This window comes from Rhinopithecus roxellana, chromosome 5, assembly GCF_007565055.1.
Source record: "Rhinopithecus roxellana isolate Shanxi Qingling chromosome 5, ASM756505v1, whole genome shotgun sequence".
Taxonomy (NCBI): Eukaryota; Metazoa; Chordata; class Mammalia; order Primates; family Cercopithecidae; genus Rhinopithecus; species Rhinopithecus roxellana.
Genome location: NC_044553.1, coordinates 85,172,871 through 85,189,590, shown reverse-complemented (window position 1 = coordinate 85,189,590; position 16,720 = coordinate 85,172,871). Strand labels below are relative to the sequence as shown.

At 43.9% G+C, this 16,720-nt stretch overlaps 1 protein-coding gene across 1 annotated transcript; it reads left to right on the top strand.

Annotated features, from left to right (window-relative positions):
* The first annotated feature begins 4,067 nt into the window (after positions 1-4,067).
* Positions 4,068-16,378, top strand: RDH12 (retinol dehydrogenase 12). Its single transcript, XM_010366633.1, has 7 exons — positions 4,068-4,354; positions 6,149-6,267; positions 6,772-6,927; positions 7,724-7,828; positions 8,647-8,856; positions 10,948-11,137; positions 15,675-16,378. Exons 1-7 carry the CDS (start codon positions 4,287-4,289, stop codon positions 15,775-15,777), a joined length of 951 nt encoding a protein of 316 aa, XP_010364935.1. The 5' UTR covers positions 4,068-4,286; the 3' UTR covers positions 15,778-16,378.
* Positions 16,379-16,720: the final 342 nt, after the last annotated feature.

Genomic DNA, 16,720 nt, shown 5'->3' with positions numbered 1-16,720 from the left:
GGTGTTGTAAGTGATGAGTGCTTTGTCATCACTGAATTTCAGGCCCATTCCTGCACTGGTTCCTCTGGTGTTTTCATCTCTCTCTGTGACTTATATCTATATCTGTCTCAGATTGAAAATCCCTGAAGAGCAGGTATCCTATTGATCCCTGGCTTTTTTGATGTTGATTACAATGAAGTGGGTGATGATTATGGCTTTGCTTATGTGCCAAAGTGTGTTTAAGAATGTCTCAATACCAGTTTGAGAAACAGCTTTATTTGTGATATTGCAGTAATTAATTTAACAAAGATAAACATGTCAGTTGTTGCAAAGTGATATGGTTTTTGAGAGAAATTAAGGCCATTGGGGCAGAGATAAATTGATAAAAGTTTATTGGAAGCCAAATGTGAGAATCTATCCAGTGAGATGCACCAACAAAGTTGGGCATGTTCCAACATCTTTTACAAGTTGAAATGCTTTTATAAGACCGTTTAGGAGAAGGAAGGGGGACTCCTCATATCGGAGTTATCCTTTTCCATTGGAGGGTACAATATAGAGGTTACAATCATTGTCTATGGATGACAGCATACAGGCTAAAATGTTTTATGCACAAGACAATCAGTAAAAGCAAATCAGCAGAGCTTTATGATTTAGTCCTTTTGAAAAGGACACAAAACAGTGTCCTTTTCAATGTCAGTATTAATCAGTAACCTGATAATTAATCAATACATAGTTTGAGGAACTCGCGATAGAATTTGAGTGACTCACAATAAAATTCTTTACTCAGAGACAGGATGTAAGCCATCAGTCTTAAGACCTTTTCCAAGCAGTTCATTTGGAAGCCTGTGAAATGTGTCCTGTAAGTTATCAGGGTCTTTTTGCTGAAAACATTATTTGTTTTTTCTTTTCTTTTTTTTTTTAGAGACAGGGTCTTGCTCTGTTGCCCAGGCTGGAGTGTAGTGGCATGATCATGGCTCACTGCAGCCTCAACCTTCTGGGCTCAAGTGATCCTTCTGCCTCAGCCTCCCAAGTAGCTGGGACCACAGTGTGTGCCACCAGGCCAGCTAATTTTCAGTTTTCTTTTTTGTAGAGATGGGGATCTCACTATGTTGCCCAGGCTGGTCTTGAACTTCTGGTCTCACATGATCCTCCTGCCTCAGTCTCCCAAAGTGCAGGAATTACAGATGTAAGCCACAGTGCCCAACCAAAATGTAATATTTATTTATGTAAATTATTTATTTATTCTGTTTCTTAATTATTTATTCTTTTTATACAGCTGTATACTATCTATTATGTGGCTTTACTACTGATGGACATTTAGGAGGTTTCCAAACTTTTGCTATTATAGACAATGCTATAATGGTAACCTTATAAATGCATGGAAGTAGAATGTTTAGGTGAATGAGTGCATGCACAGCTTTACTAGACATTACAATACTTCTCTCTATGGAGACTGTAACAGTGGACTCTCCCACGAGCAATGCATCCACGTTATTTCTTCACATGCTTGCCAGTAGATCATACTACAATCTTTTTGACCTTTGGCAATCTGAAAAGTGAAAAGTGGCTCCCAGTGTAATTTTAATTTGCATCTCTCATATGAGCAAGGGTGAAGAGACACTTGTATTTCCTTTTTTGTAAACTGCTCTTTCAATTGGGTTGTTATTCCTTTTCTTATTGAGTTGTAGGAGTTCTTTATCTACTAAACCAATTAGTCTCTTGTCTTCAAAGCCTGTTATTAATATTTACCCCCAGTTTCTCATTTATCTTGCCTTGTATATGATGGTTTCTGTCATGCTCATTTTTTGTATTTTAGTTTTTGATTTCCTGTCTTACTAGAAAGGTCTTACCACCCTAAAAATGTGTCCAGTGGTTCTTCTTAATACTTCAGTGGTTTCGTTTTTCATATTTATATATTTGAGCTATTAGAATTTTGGAAGGATCAAGTTTGCTTTTTCCCAACTGGATACCTAGGTGCTACTAAATCCCCATGTGTATTTGGGTCTATTTCTTGCCTTTCCATTCTGTTCTATTGATGTGTCTGTCTATTCACGTACCTGGACTTAATAGTATGGTTTAACATTTTGGTACAACTTATCAATGATCTGATGGTGGTCTTTAGATTATAATATTTAACATTTTATTTTAGCAAAGTATTTGTGTATTTTCATAATTCTAGATGCCTTATGGTGCTTCTAATATCTTCTCTCCAGAGGACTGCATGCTGTTCTTAAGGACTCTCTGCTTCCTGGACAAGCTAAAGATAAGGTGAGTATCATCTTCATAAATGCAAGGATTTTAGATTTGAGTCCAGAATTGTCTGCTGGGAATGATCTGATCACTCCTTGTTCTGTTGGTCAGGTGCATGGGTTTCCCCAGGGGCAGAAACTGTGTCTTCCTGGTATGTTGCACAATTCCTGGTGCAGAGAAACACTCAGTAAGTGTGAGTTGAGGATGAATTGATGAATAAGGACATGAACACCTGCCTGCCACAGAAGTCTTCTTTCATGCATGGGTATTCCTGAAGGCTCCTCTGGCTTCACAGGAAGGGAAAGAACTGGGAAATTATTCCTGGGGTCCTGTCCCAGCTCTTTGCCTATTCTCCTGTCCAAGAGAGGAACACAGAGCGAGGAAGGGCAATGAATCCCATTTATCCTCCTCCCATCTCACACACATCCAGAGGCACGATCCTAGCTCCCTTCAACCTTGACCTCTGAGCTCAAGTGATCCTTCTTACTCACTCTCCCAAGTAGCTAGGATTACGGGCAAGCACCACCACGCCCAGCTAATTTTTTGTAGAGACAGGGTCTCACCATGTTGCCTAAGCTGGGTCTTGAACTCCTGGCCTCAAGTGATTCCCCTACCTTGAGCTCTCTACCAGCATTTTCTTGTATTTCCCCTCATCTTCAATAGCATTCAACTGAAACATCACCCACATTCATCATCTGTCCCTTTTCTACACCATGGCCTTGAGTAAAGCAAGGGAGATAGGAATCAGAACAGCTAACCATAACTGCTGACTATTATACATTGTTCAGCATATGCTAGTTTCATTTTCCACCAATGTAATAATTGAACACTTAAAACAAGTGGGGAGATTATATATATATATATATCTCATATATGGTTTTATATATATGTAAACTATATATATAAACTATATATATAATCATGCCCATTGTAGAAGTGAGAAAACTGAGTTAACAGAGAGGTTTAGTAACTTGCCCAGGGCCATGGAGCTTTTAAATAGATTCAGTGCTAGAGTCCATGCACTTAAACGCAATACCCTTCCCTTGTAATACGCATGTGCGTGTGTTAACTTCATTGAAGTATACTATAAAATGCAGAAAACTGCACAAGTCAAAAGCATACGACTCAGCAGATTTTCACAAAGTGAGCACACCTGGGTACTATCACCCGGATGAAGTAACAGAACACTCTCAACCCTCCAGGGATTCCAGTCATCTCCCCCCAAGTCACTGCCCCCTCCTCCCTGAGGTTAATCGCTCTTCTGACTTCTCTCGCCATTCTTCTGGGAGTTTTCTTCCTGTCCTATTTTAATCCACTCGTATTTTTTTTTTTTTTTTTTTTTTTTTTGAGACGGAGTCTTGCTCTGCCACCCAGGCTGGAGTGCAGTGGCCGGATCTCAGCTCACTGCAAGCTCCGCCTCCCGGGTTCACGCCATTCTCCTGTCTCAGCCTCCCGAGTAGCTGGGACTACAGGCGCCCGCCTCATCGCCCGGCTAGTTTTTTGTATTTTTTAGTAGAGACGGGGTTTCACCGTATTAGCCAGGATGGTCTCGATCTCCTGACCTCATGATCCGCCCGTCTCGGCCTCCCAAAGTGCTGGGATTACAGGCTTGATCCACTCGTATTTTAAGCATCATGGGGTTTGTGGCTAAAGTTAGAAATATTCTATATATCCTATCTTACAGTAGGGGTGGCAGTGGTTGGGAGAACACATTTCCTAGAGAAGAGAAGCAATTGAGGATGGGGGATTTAGGGGGTACTTGCTTTAGTTTCCCCACATTCTCTTTGCCAGTAAACCTAAGTAAGCTTCTAACCTTGCCTCCGTCCCCTCCCCGCCAGGACTACATCTCCCAGCAGGCTGTGCTCTGACAGCTCTCGGATTTAAATAGGATTCTGGGCTCTGCTCAGAGTCAGGCTGCTGCTGAGCACTCAGGTCGGAGAGGAGCAGAGAAGCAGCAGAAGCAGCCAAGAGCTGGAGCCAGATCAGGAGCCTGAGCCAGAGCTGGGGTTGAAGCTGGAGCAGCAGCAAAAGCAACTGCAGCTACAGAAGTTGGAAAGATGCTGGTCACCTTGGGACTGCTCACCTCTTTCTTCTCGTTCCTGTATGTGGTAGCTCCATCCATCAGGTTTGTCTTAATTCAGCAACTCAAATAATCGTTTACAAAGACCTGCACTGGAAGCCGGTTCTCAGCTGCTGAAAGAAGAGAAAGGGAAAGAGGCTGACGGAGAGAAAGTCAGGGCAGGAAAAGCAGGAAGGAAGGGGGTGCTGTGGATACCATGGTGGAAAACCAGAAGGAAGCATCTGCAGCTGGGTAGAGGTGGGGCTGAGTTCTGGCCCCACCTGAGCTCTGGGGAGAGTTCTATTTGCCAGCGGAAGGCTGCGTGGATGACTCTGTCAAGTAGCTCAACAGACACCTTAGGTGGGAGTCCTTGCTTTTTCATTTTATTCCTTTGGGTGTCTCTGAAGAATTCAGAGACTCTGTCCCTATTCAAGGTGGCCCTGCTGGCTTGTCATGCTGTTAAGTACCAGGTAGTTTGGGAAAGAAACAAACTCATTTCCCTTTGAGACTACCCTCAGTTAATGTTTTGGGATGACTCTTTTGCTGTGGGATTTCTAGAGGTGTCAAATAAATGTGCGTTCTAAGTGGAGAATTTTTTAATTTCTCCTTTTTTGTTTTTGCTCTGTCACCCCAGGGTGGAGTGCATTGGTGTGATCATAGCTCACTGCAGCCTTGAACTCTTGGGCTCAAGCATTCCTCCTGCCTCAGCCTCCCGAATATAGGGAATATAGGCATGTGCCACTACACCCAGCTACTTTTTAAATTTTTTGTGGAGATGGGGGTCTCACTATGTTGCCCAGGCTGCTCTCAAACTCCTGGGCTCAAGCAACCCTCCTCCACGTTGGCCTCCCAAGATGTTGGGATTACAGGCATGAGCCACTGGGCTTAGCCTAAAAAATTTCTGATGATAAAGGAGGTTAAATGGACCTACCAAGGACAGTGTTATTCTAGGTTCTCCATAGAGATCTGGGTTCAAGTCCCACTTCTGCCACCACTATGTGACATGAACCTCCCTGAGCCTCAGTTTTCTCTACTGTAATGTGGAAATAATACTGGAGAAGTTGAGAGGATGAAAATAAATTACATATGGAAAGTGCCTAGCCTAGTAATTAGCAGTCAGATGTTGTATAGGAAATGTTAGTTCTGCTTCTCTGTATTCTGTTTTGGGACCTGTGAAGTCAATTTCATGTAAAAGAGTGCTCTCTGCCCAGAGGTCTGAAAAAAGGAGATTTTATTTCTGTTTGCCATTGGCCAGAATGAAATCTCTAATACAATGGTTGAAAGCCTCGGAAATGCCCCACTCCCTAAAACTGGAGAGGCAGCCTAAGATCAGCACCCATGTATGCCATTCCCCAGAGTGCTAAGAGCAGTACCTGTGTGTCACTCCCCACAGAGTGCTGTTCATCAGTTACTCATGATGACAGTTACTGAATATTGACTCCGCTAATGTTTATCATGCGTATGTTTTGAATGTAAGTTAGAGGGGAAAGCTTTCCTCTGGAACCTCTAGAGATAAGAGCTAGATGTACTTATTATCTAACAGGGAAAGTCTTCATTGGCCCTGACTCAAGAGTTTACTCTGTTTGCTAATATGATTATTTGTGGCTTCTGGGCAAGTGACCTACCCACCTGCACTGATGAACAGGCGACTACCTTGCCCCATGAAAAAATGTTGTGCCATGAAGATTAGCTTTTATGAGTCTCCTGACTGCAACTTAAAGATATCCTTCTTTGAGACTGGATAGCTTATTTATTTATTTATTTATTTATTATTTATTTTTTAACGTATCTTAGTGAGTTTTTAACGTATCTTAGCTAGTGAAGGATGGTACGTGACGCTCTTGTTTCCCTTGCCGATAGGAAGTTCTTTGCTGGTGGAGTGTGTAGAACAAATGTGCAGCTTCCTGGGAAGGTAGTGGTGATCACTGGCGCCAACACAGGCATTGGCAAGGAGACGGCTAGAGAGCTTGCTAGCCGAGGTAAGTGTTTCCCCTTTAGTCTCCAAAGGGCCATGCCTCCCACCCTTCTTTCCACTGGGGCCTCTGTCCATATTTCTTTATGTTTCCTCCTAGGCTTGGGGACTCTGACTAGAAATTCAAGAAACCTGGATTCAAGTCCAACTGTGACACCAACTTACACTGTGGCCTTCAATAAACTGCTTCTTCCCTACTCCTTCTTTATTAAATAAAATAAGGAAAATAATGATGTCTGTGTATAGCCAAGTCAGTTATTCTAAAAGGAGATACTAAGCGACATTAAATATCAGAATGTAAAACCTGGGAACCAGATTCCCAGCCTGGGATTAAACTGACAGCAAGAAGACTGAACTACTGTGAAAAGCCCAAAGTGGCAATACGGCCACTCTACCATTGAGGGAGGGCTGGGAGAATAAATGCTCTGTCCATCAGTCCCAAGCTCACTTACTGTACCTCTTTTATAGCCTAGGATATGAACATTCTGCTCTCTTTTTGTCTTGGACCCAGGAGCCCGAGTCTATATCGCCTGCAGAGATGTACTGAAGGGGGAGTCTGCTGCCAGTGAAATCCGAGTGGATACAAAGAACTCCCAGGTGCTGGTGCGGAAATTGGACCTATCAGACACCAAATCTATCCGAGCCTTTGCTGAGGCCTTTCTGGCAGGTGAGGTCCTGATGAGTAACTAGAAAAGCAGGAAATCAGGTATGGGAGTGGCTGCTCCATCCTGGACCATCTATGGTCTTTACATCAGAACCATGATCCACGCCACTAGACAGGTTCTGCCACATGAACCAGCAGGACAGGGAATTGGCAAGAGGATGGTGGGTAGACAGACTGGGCAGGATCCTTATCATCTTCTTGCCTCAGCAGTGGGAATGTTGGAGGTGTCAGTTCCCTGTCTGGGCTTGCACCTTGGCATCAAGGTGTGGCCACAATGCCACTCTCTTCTTTCATCCTGAGAATCAACCTTCTGTGGCCATAGGCATGAGATGAAGTTGTGCTGCTGGCAAGTTCTTCTGGATCTTGGAAAATGACCAGCTTCTACCAAGGACGATGAAATCCATGAGGGACATCCTGGGACCATGTCTGGCTTGTGTTACCACTGGATTCCTAGTGCCCAGCAGAGTGCACCTGGTCCAGAGTCGGTAGTTAGTACACATTTGCTGAATAAATGAATGAACAATGTCCAGGAAGATATGAGTAACTAAAATTACTCATTAGAAACCCAGTGACAGTGCTTACTGGATGTCACTGAGATAGATCCAAATGAAGGATAGTTATTGACTGCTGAGGCAATACCTTGTTTTAAAAGGAAGGGGCAGAGCAAGTGACTCCTGTCTAAATCTTACCCCAACAAAGACAACTAATTAACAAAGGGAAGGGGCAATTATGCAGGTCTGTGACAGGCAGCCAGGGGACTCCTTGCTAACCACAGGATCTCCTTGGTTGTGCCCTATAGAGGAAAAGCAGCTCCATATCCTGATCAATAATGCGGGAGTAATGATGTGTCCATATTCCAAGACAGCTGATGGCTTTGAAACCCACCTGGGAGTCAACCACCTGGGTAAGTATCTTTGGGTGACTAAAAAATGAGGTACACCCACTATCTTTCCTTTAGGAAGATGACCCTGTGTAAATGTGGAGAATGTCCAGGGGCCTTCATAGAGCCTAGGAATTCCAATAGACTGGACCCATTGGCTTGTTGTTCGCTGTACCTCTCCTGCTCAGTCTAAAAAAGTGAGATCCTCCTACCCATACCATTAAGAAGCCCCAAATTTCAGGAAATACCAGGGAGAAGAATGTCATTCTTAGATGGGGCAGTGGCAGTGCAAGACTTGCCAGGCAGGGCCAGGCGTGTGGGTATGCAGGAATCTGGGCTTGGCTGGAGGGGTCACATCTACATGAGGGCCAACCAAGCCATAGGTTGGTCCATGGAGGCAGGCAATCCTTGAGAACTTGAGGTACGAGGCAGGCTGGGGTTCAGCGTTCAAGGCGAAGACTTTAGGGAGGAGATCATGGAACATGTCTTCTGATCCTAAGCAGAGGTTATCTTCCCTGACTATTCTATCCTTCTGTCTATACACAAGTGAACCTGGGTCCCTAGTTATGCGATCATGGACAGAGTGGGAGTAGGAAGCCAGCAGGTGGGTCAAGGGCAGAGGTACAAAGTAATATAGATTAAGTATGATTGCCTTACTTGTAGTCCAGCTCTGGCTCTTGCTTTGAGGAATCCACAAACTCAGACCAAACTGACCATTAGTGTTACTCATGGCATCAAAATTGGTTCACACCCAGAAGATAGTGAGCTAACACTGAAGTCCTCTCGGCTCGCACATGCTGAGCCTGAGCTGCCATTCCACCTTCAACTGGCTCTCCTCACAGGCCACTTCCTCCTCACCTACCTGCTCCTGGAGCGGCTAAAGGTGTCTGCCCCTGCACGGGTGGTTAACGTGTCCTCGGTGGTTCACCACATTGGCAAGATTCACTTCCACGACCTCCAGAGCGAGAAGCGCTACAGCAGGGGTTTTGCCTATTGCCACAGCAAGCTGGCCAATATACTTTTTACTCGTGAGCTGGCGAAAAGGCTCCAAGGTAAGTCTGGAGAAAGGATCAGGATTAAAATAGCAAAAACGGTCCTCAGACCAGATTAGAGGTCCACAAAAACTTGGGAAGTCAGGCTGTCAAACATGCACGTGTCAGTAATAGCTCTGTGCACTAAGGAGAATGAGGTTACGAATGAAGTAAAAACAGAGTCCTTGCCCCCAGGGAGCTTAAAATCAAATAGGGGTTAAGAACCTCATAAAGTTACCTTATATTTATGTCGTATCTTATCTCTTATCTCATTTGATTTTCACAATAGCTTTTTGCAACAGGCAGAGACTTTTTGTTTGTTTGTTTTTTTTTTTTTTTTTTTTGAGACTTGAGTTTCGCTCTTATTTCCCAGGCTGGAGTGCAGTAGTGCGATCTTGGCTCACTGCGACCTCTGCCTCCTGGGTTTGAGTGATTCTCCTGCATCAGCCTCTTGAGTAAGCTGGGATTACAGGCACGCAATACCACACCTGGCTAATTTTGTATTTTTAGTAGAGATGAGCTTTCACCGTGTTGTCCAGCTTCTTGAGTAAGCTGGATTATAGGCACGCAATACCACGCCTGGCTAATTTTGTATTTTTAGTAGAGATGAGCTTTCACCGTGTTGTCCAGGTTGGTCTCAAACTCCTGACCTCAGGTGATGTGGTGGCAGAGGCCTTTTGTAACAGGTTTATAGAGCAGAACTGAGGTCCAAGAAAATGGCCAACTAAAGAGTATATGGCAGGTGAGGGCGTCAGAACTGAAATGTGGGTGCTCGGCTTTAAACCTAGGGTGCTTCCTTCTGGGTGCCATTTGCTGAGGTCCACATGGTGATCTGAGCTACAGAGCTGCCACTGCCTGGACTCAGGGAGTTAGCGCCAGATTTCAGACCCCTGGGTCCAAGCTCTTGCTCTACCACATGCTATAGCCCCATGTGGATGTGGATGTGGATGTGCCCCTTTAACCTCCCCTGACTTCATCTTCTCAGCTGTAAAATCAGGTCAGGCCGGTTCTTATTCCTTAATGATTCTGTGCCCCCCTGGAGCATTGGGTGAGCTGCTGGCTCTGACATCTGCGGATCTAGGGGACCATTTGTTACACTGAATAAACCAGAGTTTGGGAACAATGGTCTTTACTTCCAGAATGCTTATAGAACAAGAAGACGGTAATCATAAAAATAAACAATAACAATTACAATAATAATTGAGAGGTTTATGTGTGCCATGCAGTACACATCTTAACTTAATACTTGCAACTTTCCTGTGAGGTGGGTGCTATTATTTTCCCCCACTCTAAATATGAAAAGACAGGCACTGACAGATTAGGAAATTTGCCCAAGGAAGATTCCTAGCTGAGTCAGTATTCAAATGCAGATAGTCCATTCCATGTTTTTAACTTTACATCAGGGTTCAGATCTTGGCCCTGCACTCTGCCAGGTATAACCTTAGGCAATTTACTTAAACTTTCTGTGACTTAGTTTTCTTTGCTGTAAATGGGCATCATAATATTGTGAAATATTCTATTTCACAAGCTTCTTTAAGAATTAAATGAAATAATACATTTAAAGCATGTTGTATAGCCCTGGCACATAATTGGTACTGAAAAATAGTGATGGCACCAGGGATATCTTGGGGAGGGTGTTAACCCCCATAATCTGCATCACCATCCCTCAATCTATACCTCATAAAATGTGCTTGCCAGGCAAATGCAGCTCAAAATAAAGTCCTACCCACCACCTTCCAATCAGACTGCTACCCCTAAACTCCTCCTGTAGAAATGATAAAGATACCACTGTCAATAATTGATACTACTCACTACATGTTGTCATGTTTATTAGTAGTACTAAAGCCACAGTATAAAAATGACATTGAAATAGAAAGACCTTGAACCAGGCACTCCTTTTGGAACACAGAAGTCTGAGAAGGCTATAGATCTTTCTGAAAGAGATCAATTCATTCCTGTTCAAATTCTGCCTGGCCAGGAGTGGTACCTGCTGAATCCTGGGGTTATGTTTCCTGAGTCCCTCTTTCTCACTTGTGTATTTTGCTGAGGAGATAAGCTGTTTTCCTGGGCTCAGAGTGTGTCCCTGATCTAATTGTGCCCTCTTTGTCCTAGGCACCGGGGTCACCACCTACGCAGTGCACCCAGGTGTTGTCCGCTCAGAGCTGGTCCGGCACTCCTCCCTGCTCTGCCTGCTCTGGCGGCTCTTCTCCCCCTTCGTCAAGACGGCGCGGGAGGGGGCGCAGACCAGCCTGCATTGTGCCCTGGCTGAGGGCCTGGAGCCCCTGAGTGGCAAGTACTTCAGGTGTGTGAAGGCAGTGCGGTTCTCTCCACCACCTGTGTGCCTGGGCGGTGCAGGACTCATTGGGCTGTGCGTCCTGAGCAGCTGAGTTTGTTCCTGATGATGCAATCCAGGTTTGGGTTAGGCCTGCAAACAGAAAGTGTTGCTTTGTTAAGGAAACTTACATTACAAACTTATGTGTTGGGAAGAGTTGCTTTTCTGGCTCTATTTTATACCTGTGTGCCACATTTCCATGTAAACTTTGCAGCTTTCTGAAAGCTTTTAAAGAAGACTGTTGCTGTTGGTTATGCCATGGAGAGAATGTTAGCAGGCCCTCTGGATCCTTTTTCTCCTTCTTTAAGCTTTTGGCTCACTTGATTCATGAATTTTTAAATACCAATTAGCACAAAGTGCTGGGGGAATGTCCTGTCTCTTCGGTGTGAACTCTGTCCCTCAATGCTGCCAAGATTGACACTATCTGTTGAAATATAGAAGTAGAAATTTTAGTGCTGAATCTTATCATGAACTCAATGAGCAACTAGAGTCTGGGAATAAAGGGAAGCCCAGGGTGAAATCTCTTTCCCATTCCATGACAGAATCCAGCCCTGTCTGCTCTGTTGTCCCTCTTTGTTCAAGGCTTTTCATCAGTGCAGTATTTATTCTGTGAAGCATTGGAAATAATCTTAGTGTCTGATGAGACGGGAATGGATAAGTGATAATAGCTAATGTTGCTTGAGTTTTTATAATGTGTTTGGTACTCAGTTCTGAGTGTGTAATGTGTATTAATTCATATAATCATCACAACCCTGCGAGGCAGGTAATATTACCCCAAGTTTTCACATGAAACTGAGGCACAAGATAATTAAGAAACGTGCTCAAGGTCATATAGCTTGTAAGTGGTAGATCTGGGATTTACACCCTGGCAATCTGGCTCTAGAGCTGTGCCATTCAATGTGGTAGCCACTAGCCACATGTTGCTATTGAGCACCGGAAATACGGCTAGTCCAGATTGAGATGCAGTGTAATACCAGATTTTTGAAGACATACACGTTGAGCATCCCAAATCTGAAAATTCGGAGTCTGGAATATTTCAGTAAGCATTTCCTTTGAGTTGTATGTTGGTGCTAAAAATGTTTTGGATTTCAGAGTATTTCAGGTTTTAGATTTTTGGGGTTTGAGATGCTTAGCTGGTAAGTATAATGCAAATATTTCATAATTCAAATAAATGTAAACTCCTAAATACTTCTGATCCAAGCTTTTTTTTTTTTTTTTTTTTTTTTTGAGATGGATTTTCAATCTTGTCACCCAGGCTGGAGGGCAATGGCATGATCTTGGCTCACCGCAACTTCTGCCTCATGGGTTCAAGCAATTCTCCTGCCTCAGCCTCCTGAGTAGCTGGGATTACAGGTGCCTGCCACCACGCCTGACTAATTTTTGTATTTTTAGTCGAGATGGGGTTTCACCCTGTTGGCCAGGCTGGTCTTGAACTCCTGACCTCAGGTGATCCACCTGCCTTGGCCTCCTAAAGTGCTGGGATTACAGGTGTGAGCCACCATGCCCAGCCCCAAACATTTCTTATAAGGGATGCTCAACCTATAGTATAAAAAAGAAGTCTAAATTATCTCATTTTACATTTTTAAATGAGATAAAAGATATCTCATTTTTTATGATTGCATGCTAAAATGATTTTGCTATTTTGGGGTTAAGTAAAGTATATATTTAAAACTCAATAATGTATAATTAAAGATTACTAAATAAATTTCACCAATTTCTTTTTACATTTTAAATATAGCTGCTAGAAAATTCAAAATGACATATGTGGCTCACATTTGTGTTTCTCATCATATTTCTTTATGTTGAGACACAGTCTGACTCTGTCACCCAGGTTAGAGTGCAATGGCATGATCTTGACTCATAGCAACATCCACCTCCTGGGTTCAAGGAATCCTCCTGCCTCGGCCTCCTGAGTAGCTGGGATTACAGGTGCATGCCACCACGCCCAGCTAGTTTTTGTATTTCTAGTAGATATGGAATTTTGCCATGTTGACCAGGCTGGTCTCGAACTCCTGACCTCAAGTGATCTGCCCACCTCAGCCTCCCAAAGTGCTGGGATTACAGGTGTGAGCTACTGCGCCTGGCCTTCCCATCATATTTCTATTGGACAGTTGCTCCTCTAGAGTCTGAGTGTTTAACATTGCTGCCTTAAATATGTGATAAAATACACAGTCATTAAATATCATATTTTTATATAATACGTAATTAATAGAAAAACGTTAGTGATATAATGTTGTAAGGAAAAAACTGGAATACAAAATTATATGATTATTTACACATAGAGAACAGTCTGGAGGGACACCCAGCCACTGGGCAGTAGTGGTTACTTCCAGGGAGTTTTAGGGAGAGCCAAGCAGAGTGTGAAAGATGATTTTTATCTTTTTATTCCAGGTGTTTTTTTATTTTTTAAAAATTTTGCCAGGTGCAGTGGCTCATGCATGTAATCCCAGCACTTTGGGAGGCTGAGGTGGGTGGATCACTTGAGGTCAGGAGTTAGAGACCAGCCTGGCCAACATGGTGAAACCCTATCTCTACTAAAAATACAAAAAATTAGCTGGTCATGGTGGTGTATGCCTGTAATCCCAGCCACTCAGGAGGCTGAGGCAGGAGAGTCACTTGAACCTGGGAGGCAGAGGCTGCAGTAGGCTGAGATCACTCCACTGCACTCCAGCCTTGGCAACAGAATGAGACTGTGTCTCAAAAAAAAAAAAAAAAAAAAAAAAAAAATTAAGGCTGGGTGCGGCGGCTCACGCCTGTAGTCCCAGTAGTTTGGGAGGGCAAGGAAGGAGGATTGCTTGAACTCAGGAATTCCACACCAGCCTGGGCAACAAGGTGAGACCCCCATCTCTACTAAAAATCAAAAAATTAGCCCAGCATTGTGGTGCATGCCTGTAGTTGCAGCTACTCGGGAGGCTGAGGTTGGAGGATGGCTTGAGCCTGGGAGGTCAGGGCTGCAGTGAAGCGTGATAGTACCACTGGATTCCAGCCTGGGTGACAAAGTGAGACCCTATCTCAAAAAAAAAAAAAACAAAAAAAACCCCTCCTCAAACTAGACACAGTATGATCCCGGTTTTATGTGAGAGAGAGAGAGAGAGAGAGAGAGAGAGACAGAGAGAGACAGAGAGAGACTACATCTCTATTTATATCCAAACAAAGCAAAAAAGACTGTACAGAAAGCAACTGAATGATAGACTTTTCTTTTTTTTGAGATGGAGTTTCGCTCTTGTTGCCCAGGCTGAAGTGCAGTGGCATGATCTCCGCTCACTGCAACCTCTGCCTCCTGGGTGCAAGCCATTCTCCTACTTCAGCCTCCTGAGTAGCTGGGATTACAGGCTCCCAACACCACACACAGCTAATTGTTTTTTGCATTTTTTTTTTTTTTTTTTTTTTTTTTGAGGCAGAGTCTGGCTCTGTCGCCCGGACTGGAGTGCAGTGGCCAGATCTCAGCTCACTGCAAGCTCTGCCTCCTGGGTTTACGCCATTCTCCTGCCTCAGCCTCCCGAGTAGCTGGGACTACAGGCGCCCGCCACCTCGCCCGGCTAGTTTTTGTATTTTTATTAGAGACGGGGTTTCACCGTGTTAGCCAGGATGGTCTCGATCTCCTGACCTCGTGATCCCCCGTCTCGGCCTCCCAAAGTGCTGGGATTACAGGCTTGAGCCACCGCGCCTGGCCTGTTTTTTGCATTTTTAGTAGAGGCAGGGTTTTGCCATATTGGCCGGGCTGGTCTTGAACTCCTGACCTCAGGTGTTCCGCCCACCTCAACCTCCCAAAGTACTGGGTTACAGGTGTGAGCCACCGTGCCCAGCCATGATAGGCTTTTCTTCTTTTATCAGCACTGCATGTTCCAACTGTTTTATAAGGCTTTTATAATTAGAGAAAAGGAACATTAAAAACAAATAAACAAACAAAAAAAACATGATGAGACCTGTGTTCTGTTCCCACCCCCTATCCCTCTGGTCCTCAGGCCCCCTGCTCATTCCAAAGCAAATCTGGAGGGCTTGGTCTGGGGTTCATGATGCAAGTGGGCCTGTCAACAAAATTCAAGGGGCCTGTGAACTTGGATGGGAAAATAACTTCATCTTTAGTTTAATCTCCAGTTGAGATTTGGCATTTTCTTCAATTATGAATGTAGGCACTGAACTGTAGTAGTAGTAGTGATACCTGTGACTTTGTCACCAATAGAATTATAAATATTTTCATATCACATTGCAGTTGTTGCAGATATCCTAGAATGTCACTTCTGCTCGCCACTACTTTGAAATCCTTTGATAATTAGACCTGGTACTAGATCTTGTTATAGAATACATTAATAAATAAGCCTGTGTATTACTATATCACAAATTTGTTTTTAAAATATTCTTAGAGTGCATTTTATATAATTAGTTTCTTTGAGTCTGGCATATATTGTATTTTATACATTTAGAAACATTCTGAGAAAGGGACCATAAAGATTTCCAGACTGCTAATTCTCAGTCCTGGAATTTACCATCTTCCTCTGCCCTCCAGTGACTGCAAGAGGACCTGGGTGTCTCCAAGGGCCCGAAATAACAAAACAGCTGAGCGCCTATGGAATGTCAGCTGTGAGCTTCTAGGAATCCGGTGGCAGTAGCTGGTGGAAGAGCTGCAGCTTTATCAGGCCCAATCTATGCCATAATGAATGGGGACCAAGGAGAAGGCCAACCCTAAAGGATTGTCCTCTTGGCTGGCTGGTGCTGCGAATCCTGCCTGCTCTGATCCTCTTGACCCTTTTGGGAATGTTTGCAAACTTTACACTCTTGTGAGACTGGCTTATGGCATGAGATGTGGATACATACAGAGCATTCTTCTCTAAGACCTGGAGAGTCAGCAACCCTCTGGGGGCAGCAGGACTGGGTAGATCCCAGGCTGGGCATGTGGGTGGCTGAAGAGCCTGAGAAATTGGGTCAATTCCTTCATCAGCACCAGATGCTCAGCTGAGGCAAGAAGAGCATCATCACTGCCTGTTTCCAGGGGCTATACACTCCAACTCTTGGTTGACCTCTTTCTTTTTAAAAATATTTGCCACCACCCTGGAGTCTGGACCAACACACAAAGATCCTGGCTAACCCTGGCCAAGTTAGATTCCTTCCTCTCACCTGGACCTTCCCATTTCAATCATGCAGATGGTTTCTTTTTGTAAAGAGTTCCCTTTACCTTTCAAATTTTAGAGAAAATAAAGACTGCATTCATCTTATTGTCTTATTTATTTTCTCAGGGCAGCAAGGAAGAGAAATGGAACAAAGCAGGGAAACCGGCCTGCTAGTTTAGTGACTAGCATTTCACTCTACCCAGCCACCCATACCTTCTTAGAGTATGGCATCTGGGGGCAAAATAAGATGGTCCAGTTGAGTCGTTTGTCAATTTTCTTCCAGCGGTAACATTTTATTATCTAAAAGAGAAGAATGTCTTCAATTACAGATATGCCGAGCTCCACCACAGATTAAGGCCAGATGTAGGACTTCATTTGATCCATAGACACAGGAAAACCAAGCCTTGATAATCTCTTGTCCTAAATTCATAGCTTCTCCCACTTC